Source organism: Solanum lycopersicum, chromosome 12 (assembly GCF_036512215.1).
Source record: "Solanum lycopersicum chromosome 12, SLM_r2.1".
NCBI classification, from domain to species: domain Eukaryota; kingdom Viridiplantae; phylum Streptophyta; class Magnoliopsida; order Solanales; family Solanaceae; genus Solanum; species Solanum lycopersicum.
In genome coordinates, this window is record NC_090811.1 from 36461624 (window position 1) to 36481784 (window position 20161).

The 20161-nt window shown below is 27.1% G+C and overlaps 1 protein-coding gene across 1 annotated transcript; it reads left to right on the forward strand.

Annotated features, from left to right (window-relative positions):
- The first annotated feature begins 2133 nt into the window (after window positions 1-2133).
- Window positions 2134-5749, forward strand: LOC138340639 (glutathione S-transferase U17-like). The gene is made up of 2 exons (XM_069292557.1): window positions 2134-2570; window positions 5213-5749. The coding sequence occupies exons 1-2, from the start codon at window positions 2250-2252 to the stop codon at window positions 5585-5587; spliced, it is 696 nt and encodes a 231-aa protein (XP_069148658.1). The 5' UTR covers window positions 2134-2249; the 3' UTR covers window positions 5588-5749.
- The last annotated feature ends 14412 nt before the right edge of the window (window positions 5750-20161 follow it).

Below are 20161 nucleotides of genomic sequence, written 5' to 3' on the forward strand. Positions count from 1 at the left end.
AAAAAATATTTTTGAGAAATATTTAAAATTTTAAAAAAGTACATTTTTTACACCATCTACCCCTCATCTAGACTCCCCTTATCAATATTTTTGTAAGAAAAATTACTTTTGAAAAATATTTCAAATTTTTTAAAATTTCATTTTTATGCCAACTCCATCCCTATTGCACCCCAGCCGTGAATCCCCCACCCCCCATCCAACGTCCACGTCAAAAAATATCTTAGAAAATTATTTTTCAATTTTTTTTCTTGGATTAGATCTGAGGGTCAGATTTTGAAACGATCATTGGGTACTTGTCCTAGTTTGTATCGTCTCGTGTTCTAGATTAATTATTGAGATTAATTTTTGAATAAAAAATTATTTTTCTAATAAATAGTATTATTTTAGTTTCAAGCAAAAAAAAGATATTTTTTTTAAAAAATTCATTCACAAATCAAATATTAAAAAATATTTTTCAAAAAGTAAATTTTACTCTCCAATCAAAAATGAAAAAATAAGTAAAAATACATTTATTTCTCAAAATATTTTTTTAAAAACATTATCTACGAAAACATTTTCATTTGTACCTAACACACCCAAAAAAGGTCCACTTCTTCTTGGAAGAGACGCCATAAGTTACAACTTTAACGGTTTAACGTGTTCAGTTCTTGGCCATGAAGCATAGCTAACATAATCCATTTAAACTTTCTATCCGTTAACCAAAAAAAAAATTAATGTCCCGTGTAAAGGACTTCACTACCCAACTTACTCACTTTTTTTTTCTCATTCAATGAGTAATACTCGCATTAAAGATATATTATTTTAAATTTATAAATCGTAGGGTCTTATTTATAGAAAAACACTTCTTACTGATAACTTTTTCATATTCGAAGCTCGAACTTGAAGTTCTCTAATTAGAAATGAATTACCTCATATTCAGCACTACATGCATGAATCTTCATGTCTAATTGGTCGAGTTTTTAATGAAGTTATACTCATATACTTCGTGTTTTTTATTTCTCAAAAATAAAATAAAAATTATTTTCTTGTGTTTAATAGTAAAGTAATTAAAAATTATTATTCTATAAATATTTGCTTATAATTTAGACAAATATTATAAAAAGTACGGGAGGTAGAATTATGGAGTAGTGGGGATAAAAGCTATGGAGGTGTTGGTTGGATTCGGTTTAATAAGATCTATGTATCCCCATACTATATAAGTAGTCATTTTGATGAAAAAATACAATTTTTGATGTATTATTTTACGTAAGATGTAAGATAAAATAATTAATATGTGGTTGATTAAATTTGCACAAATAATATTGTGGAGATAATCACTTATTACTATTTATAAATTAAATAAAAGAAAATAAAATTATAAAAATGAAATTCTTTTGCAAAAAGAATATAAAATCAAAAATAAATTTGAAATACTGCAAACTCAAATCTCTCACTTTTTATGTATTTATTAATATATAAATATATACATAAAATTTAAATCAAAGTTACGAATTCAACCAACTCAAATTATTTATGCACTAGGCCCCTTCCTGTTTAATTTACCCCACCACTTTTAATATCTCAAATTAAACACTTAAAATGGTGGTTTGATTATTGATAAGAAAGTGTTAAATTTAGTTGATATTATATTTAATAGTTTTTCTTTTCATACTATAAGTATGATTTTAATATCATTTTATAATCATACATAACTCAAAACATTTATAAGTTCACGCGAATTGATATTTTTCTATTATTCTATACTATATAAAGTAAAAATGAAATAATTTATATATAAATAACTAAATAAGGCATAGCTATTATATATTTATTAATATTTACATTATTTTAACCAACAACACAACCCCTTATTATACAATATTCCTTTCTTCTCATTTTAGTGTGCTTAGAACGCTCCTAAAGAATATATAAATAAAAGCAGAATAGTTTTATTCCCTTTAAGAGAACTTTTTGAAACATTATAAACTAATTTATGCTTTCAAAAAGAAAAATTGATTGTAAAGATAAATTAGAGAAAATTTAAATTATTCTTTCTAAATTGATAAATAATTTAGAATATTTATTTTTTAGTAAGATGGACGACTAATATTTAACGGAAGGAAGGAGTATTAAATTAATGTTATAAAGTTGAGCCAATTCATAATTATTATTGCTCTAGATCCTCCCCTTACCCCCTCCTCCCCCAACTATTTATATCTCAAATTAAACACTATCACTTCATTACATTTTCATTGTTTTCTTCTGTGATCATGTCTAGAAATGATTTGAAAATATTAGGAGCATGGCCTAGTCCATATGTCATGAGGACTCGTATTGCTCTTAACATCAAATCTTTGGCCTATGATTTCTTGGAAGAACAATTTGGTACTAAAAGTGAGCTTTTACTTAAATCAAATCCAATTTACAAGAAAATTCCAGTTCTAATTCATGACGGAAAGCCCATTTGTGAATCTCTTATTATTGTTCAATATATTGATGAAAATTGGACTAATTTTGGTCATTCTATTCTTCCCTCTCATCCTTATGATCGTGCCATTGCAAGATTTTGGGCATCTTATATTGATGATAAGGTGAGTGCTTTGATTAATTTTTAGTTTCTCTTGTTCTTGCCTACTATATATGCTTGATAAGTGTACTTTTACGTACGCCAATACACATATAATTTTGAATTATTGAGTTTTCTATGAATTATTTTAAATATTACTAAGCAAATTTTAGACAGAAATACAAGATTTGGTGTAAAATTAAAGTTATTGGGTTCTAACTAAACTGTTGATGAAGTTGTAGCTCCATCCCTATCGAAAGTCAAATGTTTTCAATGCTGTGTAGTTATTTTTGTGGTGGTTAGTTACGGGAGAATATTTGTTGAAGTTTCTTGTGACTTGCTCCAATATTAATATTTACAGATTATCTTTAATTTTTAAATACTCCAAATTTCTATCAAATTGTTCTTCAATTGGTTAATATTGTTATTTATGACAATTGGAACGTACATTTTTCGCTTACCAGTCAAACGTACATTTTTCGCTTACCAGTCAAACATATAAATTTTTTTTAGAAAAATATATATGGAAAAAAGTCAGAAGGAAAATTACTTTCGTGATACCACACTTCTATAACTAGCTAGCCACTTATACAAATATATATATATATATATAATTTTTTGGGAAAAGAACCAAATATAACCTAAACTATTTGAAAAGGTCTAAATATATCATTCGTTTAAAGTTTGACTCACTCATACCCTAACCGTCCAATTTTTGGCTGAGATATGCTCTTATGGGCTTTAGTTGGTATGCTCAACATATCCAACTCATTTTTTATTTCTTTATATACCAAGGGAATTGTCATTTTATTTTGACCTTACCACATGATATTTGTTTGAAAATGAAAAGATATCAATTATGCCCTTTAAATATTCGGACACATAAGCACCTAATCCGACCTATAAATCAACCTCCTTTTAAATAAACTATCCGACCCATTTTCAATAATTTTGTTTGATTTTTATTTTTTTCGATAAATTTCGAGCATGAGTAATTGACTGATAAATAATAGAAAAAATATGAAAAAAATATATAAAATTAACGCCAAAAATCCATAAATAAATATAGTAACCTTAAATTCATCAATTTTAACATTTTTTAATTTTTTTATAAATATAAAAAATGAGTAATTTATTAATTAAAAATATGAAAAATATTAATTAACGCCAAAAATACAAAATAAATATAGTGACGCTAAGTTCAACAATTTCAACATGTTTTGAATTTTTTTTCGGTAAATACAAAATGAGTAATTTATTAATAAAAAATAGAAAAATATGAAAAAATATAAAATTTACGCTAAATATTCACAAATAAATATAGCAACCTTAAATTCAACAATTTCAACAAATTTGTTTACTTCTTTTTTGGTAAATCCTGAAAATGAGTAATTGATCAATAAAACATAGAAAAATATGAAAATATATTAAATTAAAAAAATTGTTGAAACTATTGAATTTAAGGTTACTATATTTATTTGTGGTTTTTTGGCGTTAATTTTATAGTTTTTTAAATATATTTTCCTATTTTTTATTAATCAGTTACTCATTTTTGAGATTTACTGAAAAAATAAAAATTAAAAAAAATTATTCAAATTATTGAATTTAATGCTATTATATAAATTTGTGAATTTTTGGCATAGAATTATATTTTTTTTTCATATTTTTTCCTTTTTATTAATAAATTGCTCATTTTCGAGATTTATCGAAAAAAATATATTTAAAAAAGTTGTAGAATTCAAACTTACTATATTTATTTGTGAACTTTTGGCGTTAATTTTATATTTTTTTCATACCTTTCACATTTTTTATATTAATTATTGAAATTGTTGTATTTAAGGTTACTATATTTATTTGTGAATTTTTGGCGTTAATATATATATATATATATATATATATATATATATATATATATATATATTAATTAATTTTTTTATATTTTACTCATTAGTTACTCATTTTAGAGATTTATAAAAAGATAAATAAAAAATTGAACAAAATTGTTAAAAAAGATTAGATAGTTTATTTAAAAGGGGGGTTGATTTATGGGTCGAATTAGGTGTTTATGGGTCCGAATCCCTTTCCATTTTCATATTAACGACATGTGACAATATCAAAATGACATGGTAATTCCATGTGACATTTAAAGAAATGAAAAATGAATTGGATATGTCCAACATACCAATTAACGACAAGGGGGACATATTTGGGTGAAAAGTTGGACGGCAAGGGCACGTGTGAGCCAAACTTTAGACGAGGATATATCTAAACCTTTTCACATAGTTTAGGGGCATATTTGACCCTTTTCCTATATTTTTTTTTCTATAACAAATATTTTTCATTTCTTCAGTAATATATCAATAGTTCTCTTTCTGAAGACTATACAAAATTAGTTGTTTGTTTTCTATCTTTATTTCGTAAATGGAGAAAAAATAGAAAAAAAATTATATCATTATGGATCAAAATTATATTGTGTTAATCACATTATTATGAGAATAAGTAATATTTCGGGAAAAATCGTATAGTGCAAATACGTCAATAACAATCTTTTTTACGTGTATAAATTGTTGAATTCTCTTTACATGAGTTACGTAATAGAAATCACGTTAGAAATCTTGAGTCTACCTCGGTAGCATATACCTACTAACATTTTACTTGATCCTGTAGTGGTTTCCAGCACTGTGTGGCGTGGCAGCAGCACAAGAAGAAAATGTGAAAAAGGCAGCAACAAATACTGTGATTGAAGGCTTGATGTTGTTGGAAGATGTCTACAAGAATTGCAGCAAAGGCAACAAGTTCTTTGGTGGAGAGAAAATTGGATACTTGGACATTGCACTTGGCTGTTTCTTGGGTTGGCTGAAGGTGAACGAGATATTGAACAACGTAAATCTACTTGATGAATCCACAACTCCGGCTTTATACAAATGGGCTGAAGATTTTTGTGTTAATAATGTTGTCAAAGATGTCATGCCTGAAACTGATAAGCTTGCACGGGCTGCTAAGGTTATTTGGGCAAAAGTTAGAGCTCAAACGTCTAGCTAAATTCGTATATTTCTTTTTCTTTTGATCATCTGTTTAGACTATGACGTCTTGTTAATTATTTTCAATCTATATGTGGTCTTTTTAAAAGGGCTAAATAGCACGTTTTCGCTGTGTAATAAGCTATTTAGAAAAAATCTACTAGTTACTACTCCTTCCATTCCACTTTTCTTCAATTTATTACTTCGCACCAAAAAGAATGACACGATTTTATATTTCCTTAATAGGAATCTTTCATAATCACATGAGTGCTACAACATATTTAAGATCACTGTAGACACGTAATTTTGACCGAATTTAAGTTTAACACCAATTTTTAGAGCATAAATAATTTTATCAATATATTTTGACTTTTTTTTTATTATTTTCATTAAGTTTATTTAAAAGATATAAGAATAAACAACATAAATATAATTTTTATTAGATAAGTTTATTTTGATTGTTAAAAAAAAGAAGATATATATATATATATATATATATATATATATATATATATATATATTTCATATATTATTTAAATAAACTAATATTTCTTATTATGTTTTTTTTGTTTTAATTAGTCATTTAGCTTTATTTATTAATTTACTCAAAGCAATTAATAATTATATAATTATCATTTTATATATATATATATATATATATATATATATATATATATATATATATTTAATATTAAAAAAAATAAGATAAACCCACGATCCCACTCCCCACTCCCCATTCACCATTCACCATTCACACCACACGTACACACATATACAAAACACAAACAAAAAGGGGAGAAGGGGTGGATCAGAAGAAGAAAAGAAAGAAAAAATGTGAAAAGAAAAAATACACACAAAAAGAAAGAGACTCCCCACAAACAAAAAAGTCAGTAAATATATTCACATATTTTGCTTTGACTCACAAACAAAGTTGAAGTTGAGACTTTCGCGGTTCTTTATTCGAATTGTTTTCTTTTAGTGGAATTTTAGCAAGAGGTACCATTTAATTTTTTTTAATAATTTAATATCATGTTATACAAGCATTGATTGCAATATATTGAAGTCGTCAAACTTCACATGTGGTTAAACCGTTATGTTTTTATATGAAGTTTGTTCAAATATTTCATATCAACTTTATGTTTAGATCCCTTATATAGTTATATTTTGTGTGAAATTGCTATAAGAAATCGTAGTTTATTTCATATTAAATAACTCATAGTTTATTTCATGCTTAAGTAAAATTATTGTCTAAGTCTATTCTTATTTTTCATGTTTAGTTTTTAATGATAATATGTGTAGTTATTATGATTCTAATGATAATATGCATAGTTTATCCAATTTTTTATATTCATGTCTTACTAATTTGAATGAATTCTTTGTTTGGTTGTGTTTAGAAATGTATTAAATTATATTTTATATTATATTATGTGTGTTGTCTTACATTATTATTTTTAGATTCTATTAAAAATAATAATAATAAACTTGTTAGGATAAGGGGAGGATAATAAATTGAAAGAAAAGCGATAAAAAAAAATAATAACAATAAAATGGAATAAAAAAAAGAGGTAGAATACGTGAACAACAGAAGAAGAAAAGAAATAGTGATGAAAGAACATCTGAATCAGAAAAAGAGTAATAGAAAAAATAAAAAAAAAGAAGTATAATTAAAAGAATGGTGAAAATGTACAGGAAAAAATAAATTTAATAAAAAATACTGCAAAAATGAAAAAAATAAAAGTATAGTGTTAAAAAAAATATTTTAGTATGATCAATTAAAAAAACACAACTATTTTTTTTTAAAAAAAAGGTAAGAAAAGAAAAAGAAGAAAAATCAATGTAAAACCCAAAAATATAAAATAAGAAAAGTTAAAAAAAAACGTGAAAAGATTAGTACAAAAAGAAATAAGAAGAGAGAAACAAAAATACAATAAAAAAAACAAATAAAAAAATAAAAGAGAGAAATTAAGACGCAGGCAAATGCTGAAAGCATGAAAATTAAATAATTAATTAATAAAAATGTGAAAAAACTTCACATGTTTATAAAATAGTTAATATGTTAATATAAATCAAAGAATGAGGGTAAATACATTTGTCTTAATGATATAATATTCAAAAATTAGTTTAAGTTATAAAAGTCCATAAAGTGACTGTGCTAGAACCACGGGACTGGAGGGATGCCTAATACCTTCCCCTCAGTCAGTAGAATTCCTTATCCGAACTGGTTCGTAGACCAAACAAAGAGTCATTTCCTTTTGATTAGGGATTAAATAAAAGGTGACTTGGAACACTGTAACTCAATTCCAAGTGGCGACTCTGAAAAAACTAAAATAATCCCCTAATTAATTACGTGATTTAAATTGGAAAAACCCTTACGCCGCCGCGTGAAAAAGGGGTGTGACATCTCTGGCGACTCCGCTAGGGAACTAGAATTCGAGCTTGTAAACATGGACTTCTACATGACTTTATTATGTATTTACATACTCATCTATTTGTGGATATTGTGTTTAATGGCATAATATGTTATTTGCTTGCTTATTTACCCTTCTAATAATATGTGAATTATAATATAACTATCTTTTCTCACGCATCCACCTGAGTCTTCTGAGATACTTTATTCGGAGATGCGATTACGCTCCCGAGACATGAGATACCAGAGATGCGGCAACGCTCCTGGGAAGGATTCTATAGTAACACATGTCTTAGGATGTGAAGGACTAACAGTGAGGCCAGAAAGCCCTGCTATTGGTAAGCTGTCCCTTGTCGACTCGAGTAGTCCACTCGTTTTATTGCCAATCTAGATTCCTTCCCTATTAGATTGTTTACCTAGTAAAACAAACCTCAACAATGATTATCCCTAATACGATTCGATTTATCTGCATTGCATAATGTTGAATTAATGGGGAGCTCGACACAAGGGTCGAGCCTGTCTAGGAGAAGTATCCCTACTTGAGACTATAATGTACATTATTTGTGTTACTTGTTGCATTATTAGGAAGACTATACAAATGTTGATCGGCTTTAGATGAATGAATTATAATGAAAAATTAATTATAACGAAAAATACCAAATTAAAGTTTTGACGTAACCCTTTTATTAAACACAGTTTTTTGTATCAAAATTCATATTTCTTTTACAAATAGAAAAATCTATTATTACCGTCAAAGTTTTTCTATATAAAAAAAAAGATTGAAAATTTAATCAACAAAAAATAAAATACAATCGAATATATTAATATTTTTAGTTTTGGAAAAATTTTAAGGGCTATTTATTTATAGATTATTTTTTTTCTCATTCTTCCTTTAATAACTATTTTTTAAAAAAAATAAATAAAAAAAAATGCTTTTTTTGTGTGTGTATGTGTATGATTATTTTATTAAAAAATAATAAAAAATTTTTTGTGTGTATGATTTTTACGTTATTCTCCTTTTTTTAAAAATATTTTATTATAAAAAAAATAATTAAAAAAATTACTTTATTTTGTGTGTATGATTGTTCCGTTATTCTTATTAAAAATATATATTTTATTAAGCCTAGTTTGTCAGTATCATAATATAGGAAAATATGAATCCATATGGAAAGGGAGATAAGAGACAAAGAGAGGACCAATCACCTCGATTCATAATATTGGATAAGGCCCCACACTCTTGAAGACATGGTATGAAAAGATGACAAACCATGGACGAGGAATGGTGTTCAAACGCTTGGGATTTCTACGAAGCCTTTTGTATGTTGAGCCACGACGGGATTTGATAGAAGCACTAGTGCATTTTTGGGACCCGTTAAGGAATGTATTCCGTTTTTCTAGTTGTGAACTCACCCCCATCCTTGAGGAGATAGGGGCATTCATTGGAAAGGGTAAACATCTTCGCAAAGGAGAGCCTATGATACCAAAATATATTAATGGGAGGAGGTTTCTAGAATTACTGCATATAAATGAGAATAATATAGGTGGTTGTCTCGATAATGGATGGGTTCCGTTAGAATTTTTGTACAAAAGATATGGCAAAAGTGATGGATTCGAAGTGTATGGAACGAAACTCCGTAATAATGGGTGTCGTCTGACCTGTGAAGCACACAGTTATGATGCCTTCATGGTGGCTTTTTTGGGGATCATGGTATTTTCAAAAAAGAGAGGAAAGATTACCATGAACTTAGCTGCAGTCATTACAGCTTTTGAGAAAAAGCCTAATATCACCCTCGTACCAATGATTCTGGCAGACATCTATCGTGCTTTAACTATTTGCAAGGATGGAAAAAACTACTTTGAGGGATGCAATATGTTATTACAACTGTGGATGATTGAACACATTCGTCATCACCCTTATGCGGTGGACTTTAAAGTAGAATGGAATGATTATATTGGAGGTCACCAAGAAAGAATCAAAGATCATAGTTTTCCGAAAGGTATTGAAGCTTGGAAGCAACACCTCAATAATCTGACTGCTGACAAGATTATGTGGAATTATCATTGGTTTCCATTGGCCGAGGTGATATACATGTCTACTTTTCGATCGTTCATTGTCCTAATGTGTCTTCGAGGTGTCCAACCTTACATGCCACTTAGAATCATGCGACAACTTGGGCGAAGCCAGTTTCTACCACCTAATGAAGATAAAACTCAAAATGAAAAATATAAATACAATTACAAAAATTTAAACTGATTTTAAAATAATTAATTGCAATAACACATATCTTATTTTTGACATTTTTTTTTGTAAAACATAATTTTATAATATAAAATTTCTATAAATATTGATTTGTTTTTTGTGCGGATGTAGAAATTTATTGGTGCGATTTTTTTCAAAATTTATTTTCAAGTAGAAAATTGAAAAAATATAATGCAATGATTAATGAAAATAGGATAGTAATTCACTAAAGAAAAATAGGATGGTAAATTAGTAGTTCTTGTTTTTAAGCATTTTTTTAATTACCACTTGTGGCTAACATTGTATATTAATTACGTGGGCTTACTTGAATTTGTATAATTAGTCATATTTGTATATGTATAAGTTGCCAGGATATACAATATATATATATATATATACACACAAACATATATAAAATACAATTATTAACCTATATACATATACAATTCACCTCTCTCACACTCTCCTCCCTCTCTCTCTCGCCTCTCTTCTCCCTCTCTCAATCTCGCTCGGCTCTCTCCTCCGTCTCCCAATCTCGCATGCCATTTATACAAACGTATATGTATAATATATAGTTATATACAGTTATATACATATATAATTCACCTCTCTCCCATTCTCTTTCCTCTCTCGCTCGCCTCTCTCCTCCATTTCTTAATTTCGCTGTCCTCTCTCGTCTATCTCACCTCTATCCTCCCTCTCTCAATCTCTCTTGCCATATATACAAACACATATGTATAATATACAATTTTTTAACTGATACACTTATACAATTAACCTTTTTCGCACGCCTCTCTCATCTATATAACATGTAGCTACAAATTGTAATTATCAAACTATAGCCATGTAGAGTAATTAATTATTTTCAAGTGGCAATATGTAAAAGTTTTCCTTTTTCTAAAATTGAAAACTAAATATATAATGCAATAATTATAGAAGATAGGATAGCAACTCTTCTTTTTAAGGACTTCCATTTTTAATTTTTAAATGTAATATTTGATGACGTTTATTAGTATGCAATTAATTTCGATTTCTTATTTTAGAAATTTATAATTACATTAAAATTATTGGTGATTTTATGATTTTATTTTTATAGAAGATTCAATTTATAAATTAAAATAATTTTAATAATTTTAAAAAGAAGAATAAAATTCTTAACCGGTTACCTATATTATAGGAACCATTACTCCCTAAAACTCAGAATGAAAAATATAAATACAATTAGAAAAATTTAAACTGATTTTAAAATATTTAATTGCAATTACACATATCTTATTTTTGACATTTTTTTTGTAAAATATAATTTTATAATATAAAATTTCTATAAATATTGATTTGTTTTTTGTGCGGATGTAGAAATTTATTGGTGCGATTTTTTTCAAAATTTATTTTCAAAGAAGAAAATTGAAAAAATATAATGCAATGATTAAAGAAAATAGGATAGTAATTCAATAAAGAAAAAAAGGATGGTAAATTAGTAGTTCTTGTTTTTAAGCATTTTTTTAATTACCACTTGTGGCTAACATTGTATATTAATTACGTGGGCTTACTTGAATTTGTATAATCAGTCATATTTGTATATGTATAAGTTGCAAGGATATATATACATATATACACACAAACATATATAATATACAATTATTAATCAATATACATATACAATTCACCTCTCTCACACTCTCCTCCCTCTCTCTCTCTCGCCTCTCTTCTCCCTCTCTCAATCTCGCTCGGCTCTCTCCTCCCTCTCCCAATCTCGCATGCCATTTATACAAACGTATATGTATAATATATAGTTATATACATATATAATTCACCTCTCTCCCATTCTCTTTCCTCTCTCGCTCGTCTCTCTCCTCCCTTTCTTAATTTAGCTGTCCTCTCTCGTCTATCTCGCCTCTATCCTCCCTCTCTCAATCTCTCTTGCCATATATACAAACACATATATATAATATACAATTATTTAACTAATAAACTTATACAATTAACCTTTTTCGCACGCCTCTCTCATCTATATAACATGTAGCTACAAATTGTAATTATCAAACTATAGCCATGTAGAGTAATTAATTATTTTCAAGTGACAATATGTAAAAGTTTCCCTTTTTCTAAAATTGAAAACTAAATATATAATGCAATGATTATAGAAGATAGGAAAGCAACTCTTCTTTTTAAGGACTTCCATTTTTAATTTTTAAATGTAATATTTAATGACGTTTATTAGTATGCAATTAATTTCGATTTCTTATTTTAGAAATTTATAATTACATTAAAATTCTTGGTGATTTTATGATTTTATTTTTATAGAAGATTCAATTTATAAATTAAAATAATTTTAATAATTTTAAAAAGAAGAATAAAATTCTTAACCGGTTACCTGTATTATAGGAACCATTACTCTCTAAAACACAAAATGAAAAATATAAATACAATTACAAAAATTTAAACTGATTTTAAAATAATTAATTGCAATAACACATATCTTATTTTTGACATTTTTTTTTGTAAAATATAATTTTATAATATAAAATTTCTATAAATATTGATTTGTTTTTGTGCGGATGTAGAAATTTATTGGTGCGATTTTTTTCAAAATTTATTTTCAAAGTAGAAAATTGAAAAAATATAATGCAATGATTAAAGAAAATAGGATAGTAATTCACTAAAGAAAAATAGGATGGTAAATTAGTAGTTCTTGTTTTTAAGCATTTTTTTAACTACCACTTGTGGCTAACATTGTATATTAATTAGGTGGGCTTACTTGAATTTGTATAATTAGTCATATTTGTATATGTATAAGTTGTCAGGATATACAATATATATATATATATATATATACACACACAAACATATATAAAATACAATTATTAACCTATATACATATACAATTCACCTCTCTCACACTCTCCTCCCTCTCTCTCTCGCCTCTCTTCTCCCTCTCTCAATCTCGCTCGGCTCTCTCCTCCGTCTCCCAATCTCGCATGCCATTTATACAAACGTATATGTATAATATATAGTTATATACAGTTATATACATATATAATTCACTTCTCTCCCATTCTCTTTCCTCTCTCGCTCGCCTCTCTCCTCCATTTCTTAATTTCGCTGTCCTCTCTCGTCTATCTCGCCTCTATCCTCCCTCTCTCAATCTCTCTTGCCATATATACAAACACATATTTATAATATACAATTATTTAACTGATACACTTATACAATTAACCTTTTTCGCACGCCTCTCTCATCTATATAACATGTAGCTACAAATTGTAATTATCAAACTATAGCCATGTAGAGTAATTAATTATTTTCAAGTGGCAATATGTAAAAGTTTTCCTTTTTCTAAAATTGAAAACTAAATATATAATGCAATAATTATAGAAGATAGAATAGCAACTCTTCTTTTTAAGGACTTCCATTTTTAATTTTTAAATGTAATATTTGATGACGTTTATTAGTATGCAATTAATTTCGATTTCTTATTTTAGAAATTTATAATTACATTAAAATTATTGGTGATTTTATGATTTTATTTTTATAGAAGATTCAATTTATAAATTAAAATAATTTTAATAATTTTAAAAAGAAGAATAAAATTCTTAACCGGTTACCTATATTATAGGAACCATTACTCCCTAAAACTCAGAATGAAAAATATAAATACAATTAGAAAAATTTAAACTGATTTTAAAATATTTAATTGCAATTACACATATCTTATTTTTGACATTTTTTTTGTAAAATATAATTTTATAATATAAAATTTCTATAAATATTGATTTGTTTTTTGTGCGGATGTAGAAATTTATTGGTGCGATTTTTTTCAAAATTTATTTTCAAAGAAGAAAATTGAAAAAATATAATGCAATGATTAAAGAAAATAGGATAGTAATTCAATAAAGAAAAAAAGGATGGTAAATTAGTAGTTCTTGTTTTTAAGCATTTTTTTAATTACCACTTGTGGCTAACATTGTATATTAATTACGTGGGCTTACTTGAATTTGTATAATCAGTCATATTTGTATATGTATAAGTTGCAAGGATATATATACATATATACACACAAACATATATAATATACAATTATTAATCAATATACATATACAATTCACCTCTCTCACACTCTCCTCCCTCTCTCTCTCTCGCCTCTCTTCTCCCTCTCTCAATCTCGCTCGGCTCTCTCCTCCCTCTCCCAATCTCGCATGCCATTTATACAAACGTATATGTATAATATATAGTTATATACATATATAATTCACCTCTCTCCCATTCTCTTTCCTCTCTCGCTCGTCTCTCTCCTCCCTTTCTTAATTTAGCTGTCCTCTCTCGTCTATCTCGCCTCTATCCTCCCTCTCTCAATCTCTCTTGCCATATATACAAACACATATATATAATATACAATTATTTAACTAATAAACTTATACAATTAACCTTTTTCGCACGCCTCTCTCATCTATATAACATGTAGCTACAAATTGTAATTATCAAACTATAGCCATGTAGAGTAATTAATTATTTTCAAGTGGCAATATGTAAAAGTTTCCGTTTTTCTAAAATTGAAAACTAAAGATATAATGCAATGATTATAGAAGATAGGTAAGCAACTCTTCTTTTTAAGGACTTCCATTTTTAATTTTTAAATGTAATATTTAGTGACGTTTATTAGTATGCAATTAATTTCGATTTCTTATTTTAGAAATTTATAATTACATTAAAATTCTTGGTGATTTTATGATTTTATTTTTATAGAAGATTCAATTTATAAATTAAAATAATTTTAATATTTTTAAAAAGAAGAATAAAATTCTTAACCAGTTACCTATATTATAGGAACCATTACTCCCTAAAACTCAAAATGAAAAATATAAATACAATTACAAAAATTTAAACTGATTTTAAAATAATTAATTGCAATCACACATATCTTATTTTTGACATTTTTTTTTGTAAAATATTATTTTATAATATAAAATTTCTATAAATATTGATTTGTTTTTTGTGCGGATGTAGAAATTTATTGGTGCGATTTTTTTCAAAATTTATTTTCAAAGTAGAAAATTGAAAAAATATAATGCAATGATTAAAGAAAATAGGATAGTAATTCACTAAAGAAAAATAGGATGGTAAATTAGTAGTTCTTGTTTTTAAGCATTTTTTTAATTACCACTTGTGGCTAACATTGTATATTAATTAGGTGGGCTTACTTGAATTTGTATAATTAGTCATATTTGTATATGTATAAGTTGCCAGGATATATATATATATATACACACACACACACACACACAAACATATATAATATACAATTATTAACCTATATACATATACAATTCACCTCTCTCACACTCTCCTCCCTCTCTCAATCTCGCTCGGCTCTCTCCTCCCTCTCCCAATCTCGCATGCCATTTATACAAACGTATATGTATAATATATAGTTATATACGGTTATATACATATATAATTCACCTCTCTCCCATTCTCTTTCCTCTCTCGCTCGCCTCTCTCCTCCCTTTTTTAATTTCGTTGTCCTCTCTCGTCTATCGCGCCTCTATCCTCCCTCTCTCAATCTCTCTTGCCATATATACAAACACATATGTATAATATACAATTATTTAACTAATACACTTATGCAATTAACCTTTTTCGCACGCCTTTCTCATCTATATAGCATGTAGCTACAAATTGTAATTATCAAACTATAGCCATGTAGAGTAATTAATTATTTTCAAGTGGCAATATGTAAAAGTTTACCTTTTTCTAAAATTGAAAACTAAATATATAATGCAATGATTATAGAAGATAGGATAGCAACTCTTCTTTTTAAAAACTTCCATTTTTAATTTTTAAATGTAATATTTGATGACGTTTATTAGTATGCAATTAATTTCGATTTCTTATTTTAGAAATTTATAATTACATTAAAATTATTGGTGATTTTATGATCTTATTTTTATAGAAGATTCAATTTATAATTTAAAATAATTTTAATAATTTTAAAAAGAAGAATAAAATTCTTAACCGGTTACCTATATTATAGGAACCATTACTCCCTAAAACTCAAAATGAAAAATATAAATACAATTACAAAAATTTAAACTGATTTTAAAATAATTAATTGCAATTACACATATCTTATTTTTGACATTTTTTTTTTGTAAAATATAATTTTATAATATAAAATTTCTATAAATATTGATTTGTTTTTGTGCGGATGTAGAAATTTATTGGTGCGATTTTTTTCAAAATTTATTTTCAAAGTAGAAAATTGAAAAAATATAATGCAATGATTAAAGAAAATAGGATAGTAATTCACTAAAGAAAAATAGGATGGTAAATTAGTAGTTCTTGTTTTTAAGCATTTTTTTAATTACCACTTGTGGCTAACATTGTATATTAATTACGTGGGCTTACTTGAATTTGTATAATTAGTCATATTTGTATATGTATAAGTTGCCAGGATATACAATATATATATATATATATATATATATATATATATATATATACACACACACACACACACAAACATATATAATATACAATTATTAACCTATATACATATACAATTCACCTCTCTCACACTCTCCTCCCTCTCTCTCTCGCCTCTCTTCTCCCTCTCTCAATCTCGCTCGGCTCTCTCCTCCCAATCTCGCATTCCATTTATACAAACGTATATGTATAATATATAGTTATATACAGTTATATACATATATAATTCACCTCTCTCCCATTCTCTTTCCTCTCTCGCTCGCCTCTCTCCTCCCTTTCTTAATTTCGTTGTCCTCTCTCGTCTATCTCGCCTCTATCCTCCCTCTCTCAATCTCTCTTGCCATATATACAAACACATATGTATAATATACAATTATTTAACTAATACACTTATACAATTAACCTTTTTCGCACGCCTCTCTCATCTATATAACATGTAACTACAAATTGTAATTATCAAACTATAGCCATGTAGAGGAATTAATTATTTTCAAGTGGCAATATGTAAAAGTTTCCCTTTTTCTAAAATTGAAAACTAAATATATAATGCAATGATTATAGAAGATAGGATAGCAACTCTTCTTTTTAAGGACTTCCAATTTTAATTTTTAAATGTAATATTTGATGACGTTTATTAGTATGCAATTAATTTCGATTTCTTATTTTAGAAATTTATAATTACATTAAAATTATTGGTGGTTTTATGATTTTATTTTTATAGAAGATTCAATTTATAAATTAAAATAATTTTAATAATTTTAAAAAGAAGAATAAAATTCTTAACCGGTTACCTGTATTATAGGAACCATTACTCTCTAAAACACAAAATGAAAAATATAAATACAATTACAAAAATTTAAACTGATTTTAAAATAATTAATTGCAATTACACATAGCTTATTTTTGACATTTTTTTTGTAAAATATAATTTTATAATATAAAATTTCTATAAATATTGATTTGTTTTTTGTGCGAATGTAGAAATTTATTGGTGCGATTTTTTTCAAAATTTATTTTCAAAGTAGAAAATTGAAAAAATATAATGCAATGATTTAAGAAAATAGGATAGTAATTCACTAAAGAAAAATAGGATGGTAAGTTAGTAGTTCTTGTTTTTAAGCATTTTTTTAATATTTAAGTTTTAAATATAATAATTGAGAACGTTAATTTGAAAATTATCTGTGAGTATACAATTTTTTATTTGCAATGGTCTCTCTTCCTTCTTTTCTCTCTTTGAATTGAATAACTAACGTGGGATGTGTTATCCAAAATAACACATGAACATACCAAATAACATATATTAAATAACTGCATCTATTTAATTATACTCTTTTCAACTTTTTATTGATAACTTAAGCAACTCATAAAAAATACCATTTTGAACGAAACAATAATAAATTGCCAAAGTATATCTGGATTTCGTTCATGAATTAACATATTGACATGATTAAAGTGAAAGATTAGCCTATGATAATAATGTTTATTATAAATTTATATGTTAAAAATTATATAAGAATTGAAATAGTAAATTAACATTTTTATAAAATTAAGGAAAACGAGTCAAAAATACCCCTTAATTTTGTTTTATTGATTGACTATGTCCTTACAGTTAATGAAGTTATTTTTAAGGATTTACCCATGCAATTACTATTTTCACCATATATACCCCTCATTTGACGAAAAGCCCCAAATAAAGAAAAACTATCCAATTTTAATTAAAATGAATCATTTCTCTTTTAATCAAAACCCGACCTACTAAACCAAATTAAATTATACTCAATTAAAACCTCAAAATCATTTGTTTAATCTTCTTCATCTCCTTTCACCATTTAAACATTTACTACTGTAATCGTCCAAGGTACTTTGCTCATTTTTTTGTAACAAGTTCATCAGTTCATTTTTAAGATGGGTATTAATAAAAAAACATCACTAAATATATAAAGTGGTTAATACTGTCACATTTGGAATGGAGTGCCTTAATTGAATATTTCCGATCATTGTACTTAATTCACTTGCCATTTTTGAAGATTTTTTAAGAAGGATCTAAACACTCTTGTTAAGCTTAGTATGTCCTTTCATCTGCAAACCGATGGGCAAGTACTATCCAAACTTTGGAAGATTTAATGAGAGAATGTGTAATTTACTTCAACGGTAATTCGGATGACCATTTTCATTTGATTGATTTCACATAGTAAAATAGTTATCACTCAGATTATGATTTGTGTTAGTAATGTTGCTTATGAACTTGAATTGTGTAATGAATTGACATCGGTGCACCCAATTTTCCATGTATCCTTGTTAAAGAAATGTGTTGGTAATCCGATAACGATAGTCCCCTTACAAGAATCGGGAGTTAAGGAATATCTTTCTCATGAGGGAATTCTTGTTGAGATTTTAGACCCGGCAAGTCAAGAAGTTGAGAAACAAAGAAGTTACTTGCGTGAAAGTTTTGAGGATTAATCAGTTAGTTGAGGTGCTAATTGAGAGGCCGAGGCCGAGTCCGATATGATGTCCTTATATCCTTATCTCTTTACTTCTACCCCTACTAAAGCTTGAAAATATTGTCATGAACCAGGGGTTCCCCTAGATATAATATGGAACAGAGAACCCTGATAAGCTACATACAAGCCACTTAGCTCTCGTAACATAAGAAATAGAATAATAAGACTAAAATGATAGTCCTTGTCCAAAACATTGTATAAATGAATAACGGAAGTCTAATACACTTGTCTCATCATAGGTATCTAATACAGTAGAATGAAATTGGCCTAGCCTATATATCATGTCCATAAGAGAAATACATGAAAGATATTAAAAACTAAGAATCCTTCCCCGAAGCATGAGGAATCACCAAAGCTAGGGAACCAATCAAATAACCAACTAGCCACGAAAATAAGAACCTAAATATCGGACCCTACATTTGGGGAAAATGTACGAAAGAGTATGTGCTAGTACAAAACAATGTACCAAGTATGATAGCCATGCATAAAATATTTTAATCATGCTAAAAAGGGACATTGCTTTTCATGGTATGCAATTGGCCAAGATATGACATGAGACAAGAGAATTATAAAGATAAGTCATAAATCATGGACAATACAATCTAAATTAATCTTTAAAACTTTTGAAATCATATGCGATACTTCTAGAATTAACCTTAGTTTTTTTTTATTAGTTGAATGACCCTTGAGGTGGGTCAGGGGCTTAGCATCACCCCCAGGCCTTAACATTTCATAAAATCAAAAATTACAAGAAGGGGGACATAGACCTTACCTTCTATGATTTGGTAGGTATGTAATTGACTTATCCTAATGATTAGTCAATTCAACCTTATACAAAATGATGCACATCTAAAGAAAAATAGTACCTATAGATGACTCCTCTACATTTTCTAAGAAAGCATAAACTAGGGAGACTCTCCCTTTACAAGAGTGGTAAAAAAGATAAACCTATTCTATTAACTATAA

Coding starts and splice junctions, on each gene's coding strand:
- LOC138340639 (XM_069292557.1), top strand. CDS start 2,250: ATGTCTAGAAATGATTTGAAAATATTAGGAGCATGGCCTAGTCCATAT. Junction 2,571..5,212: donor CATCTTATATTGATGATAAG/GTGAGTGCTTTG, acceptor TTGATCCTGTAG/TGGTTTCCAGCACTGTGTGG.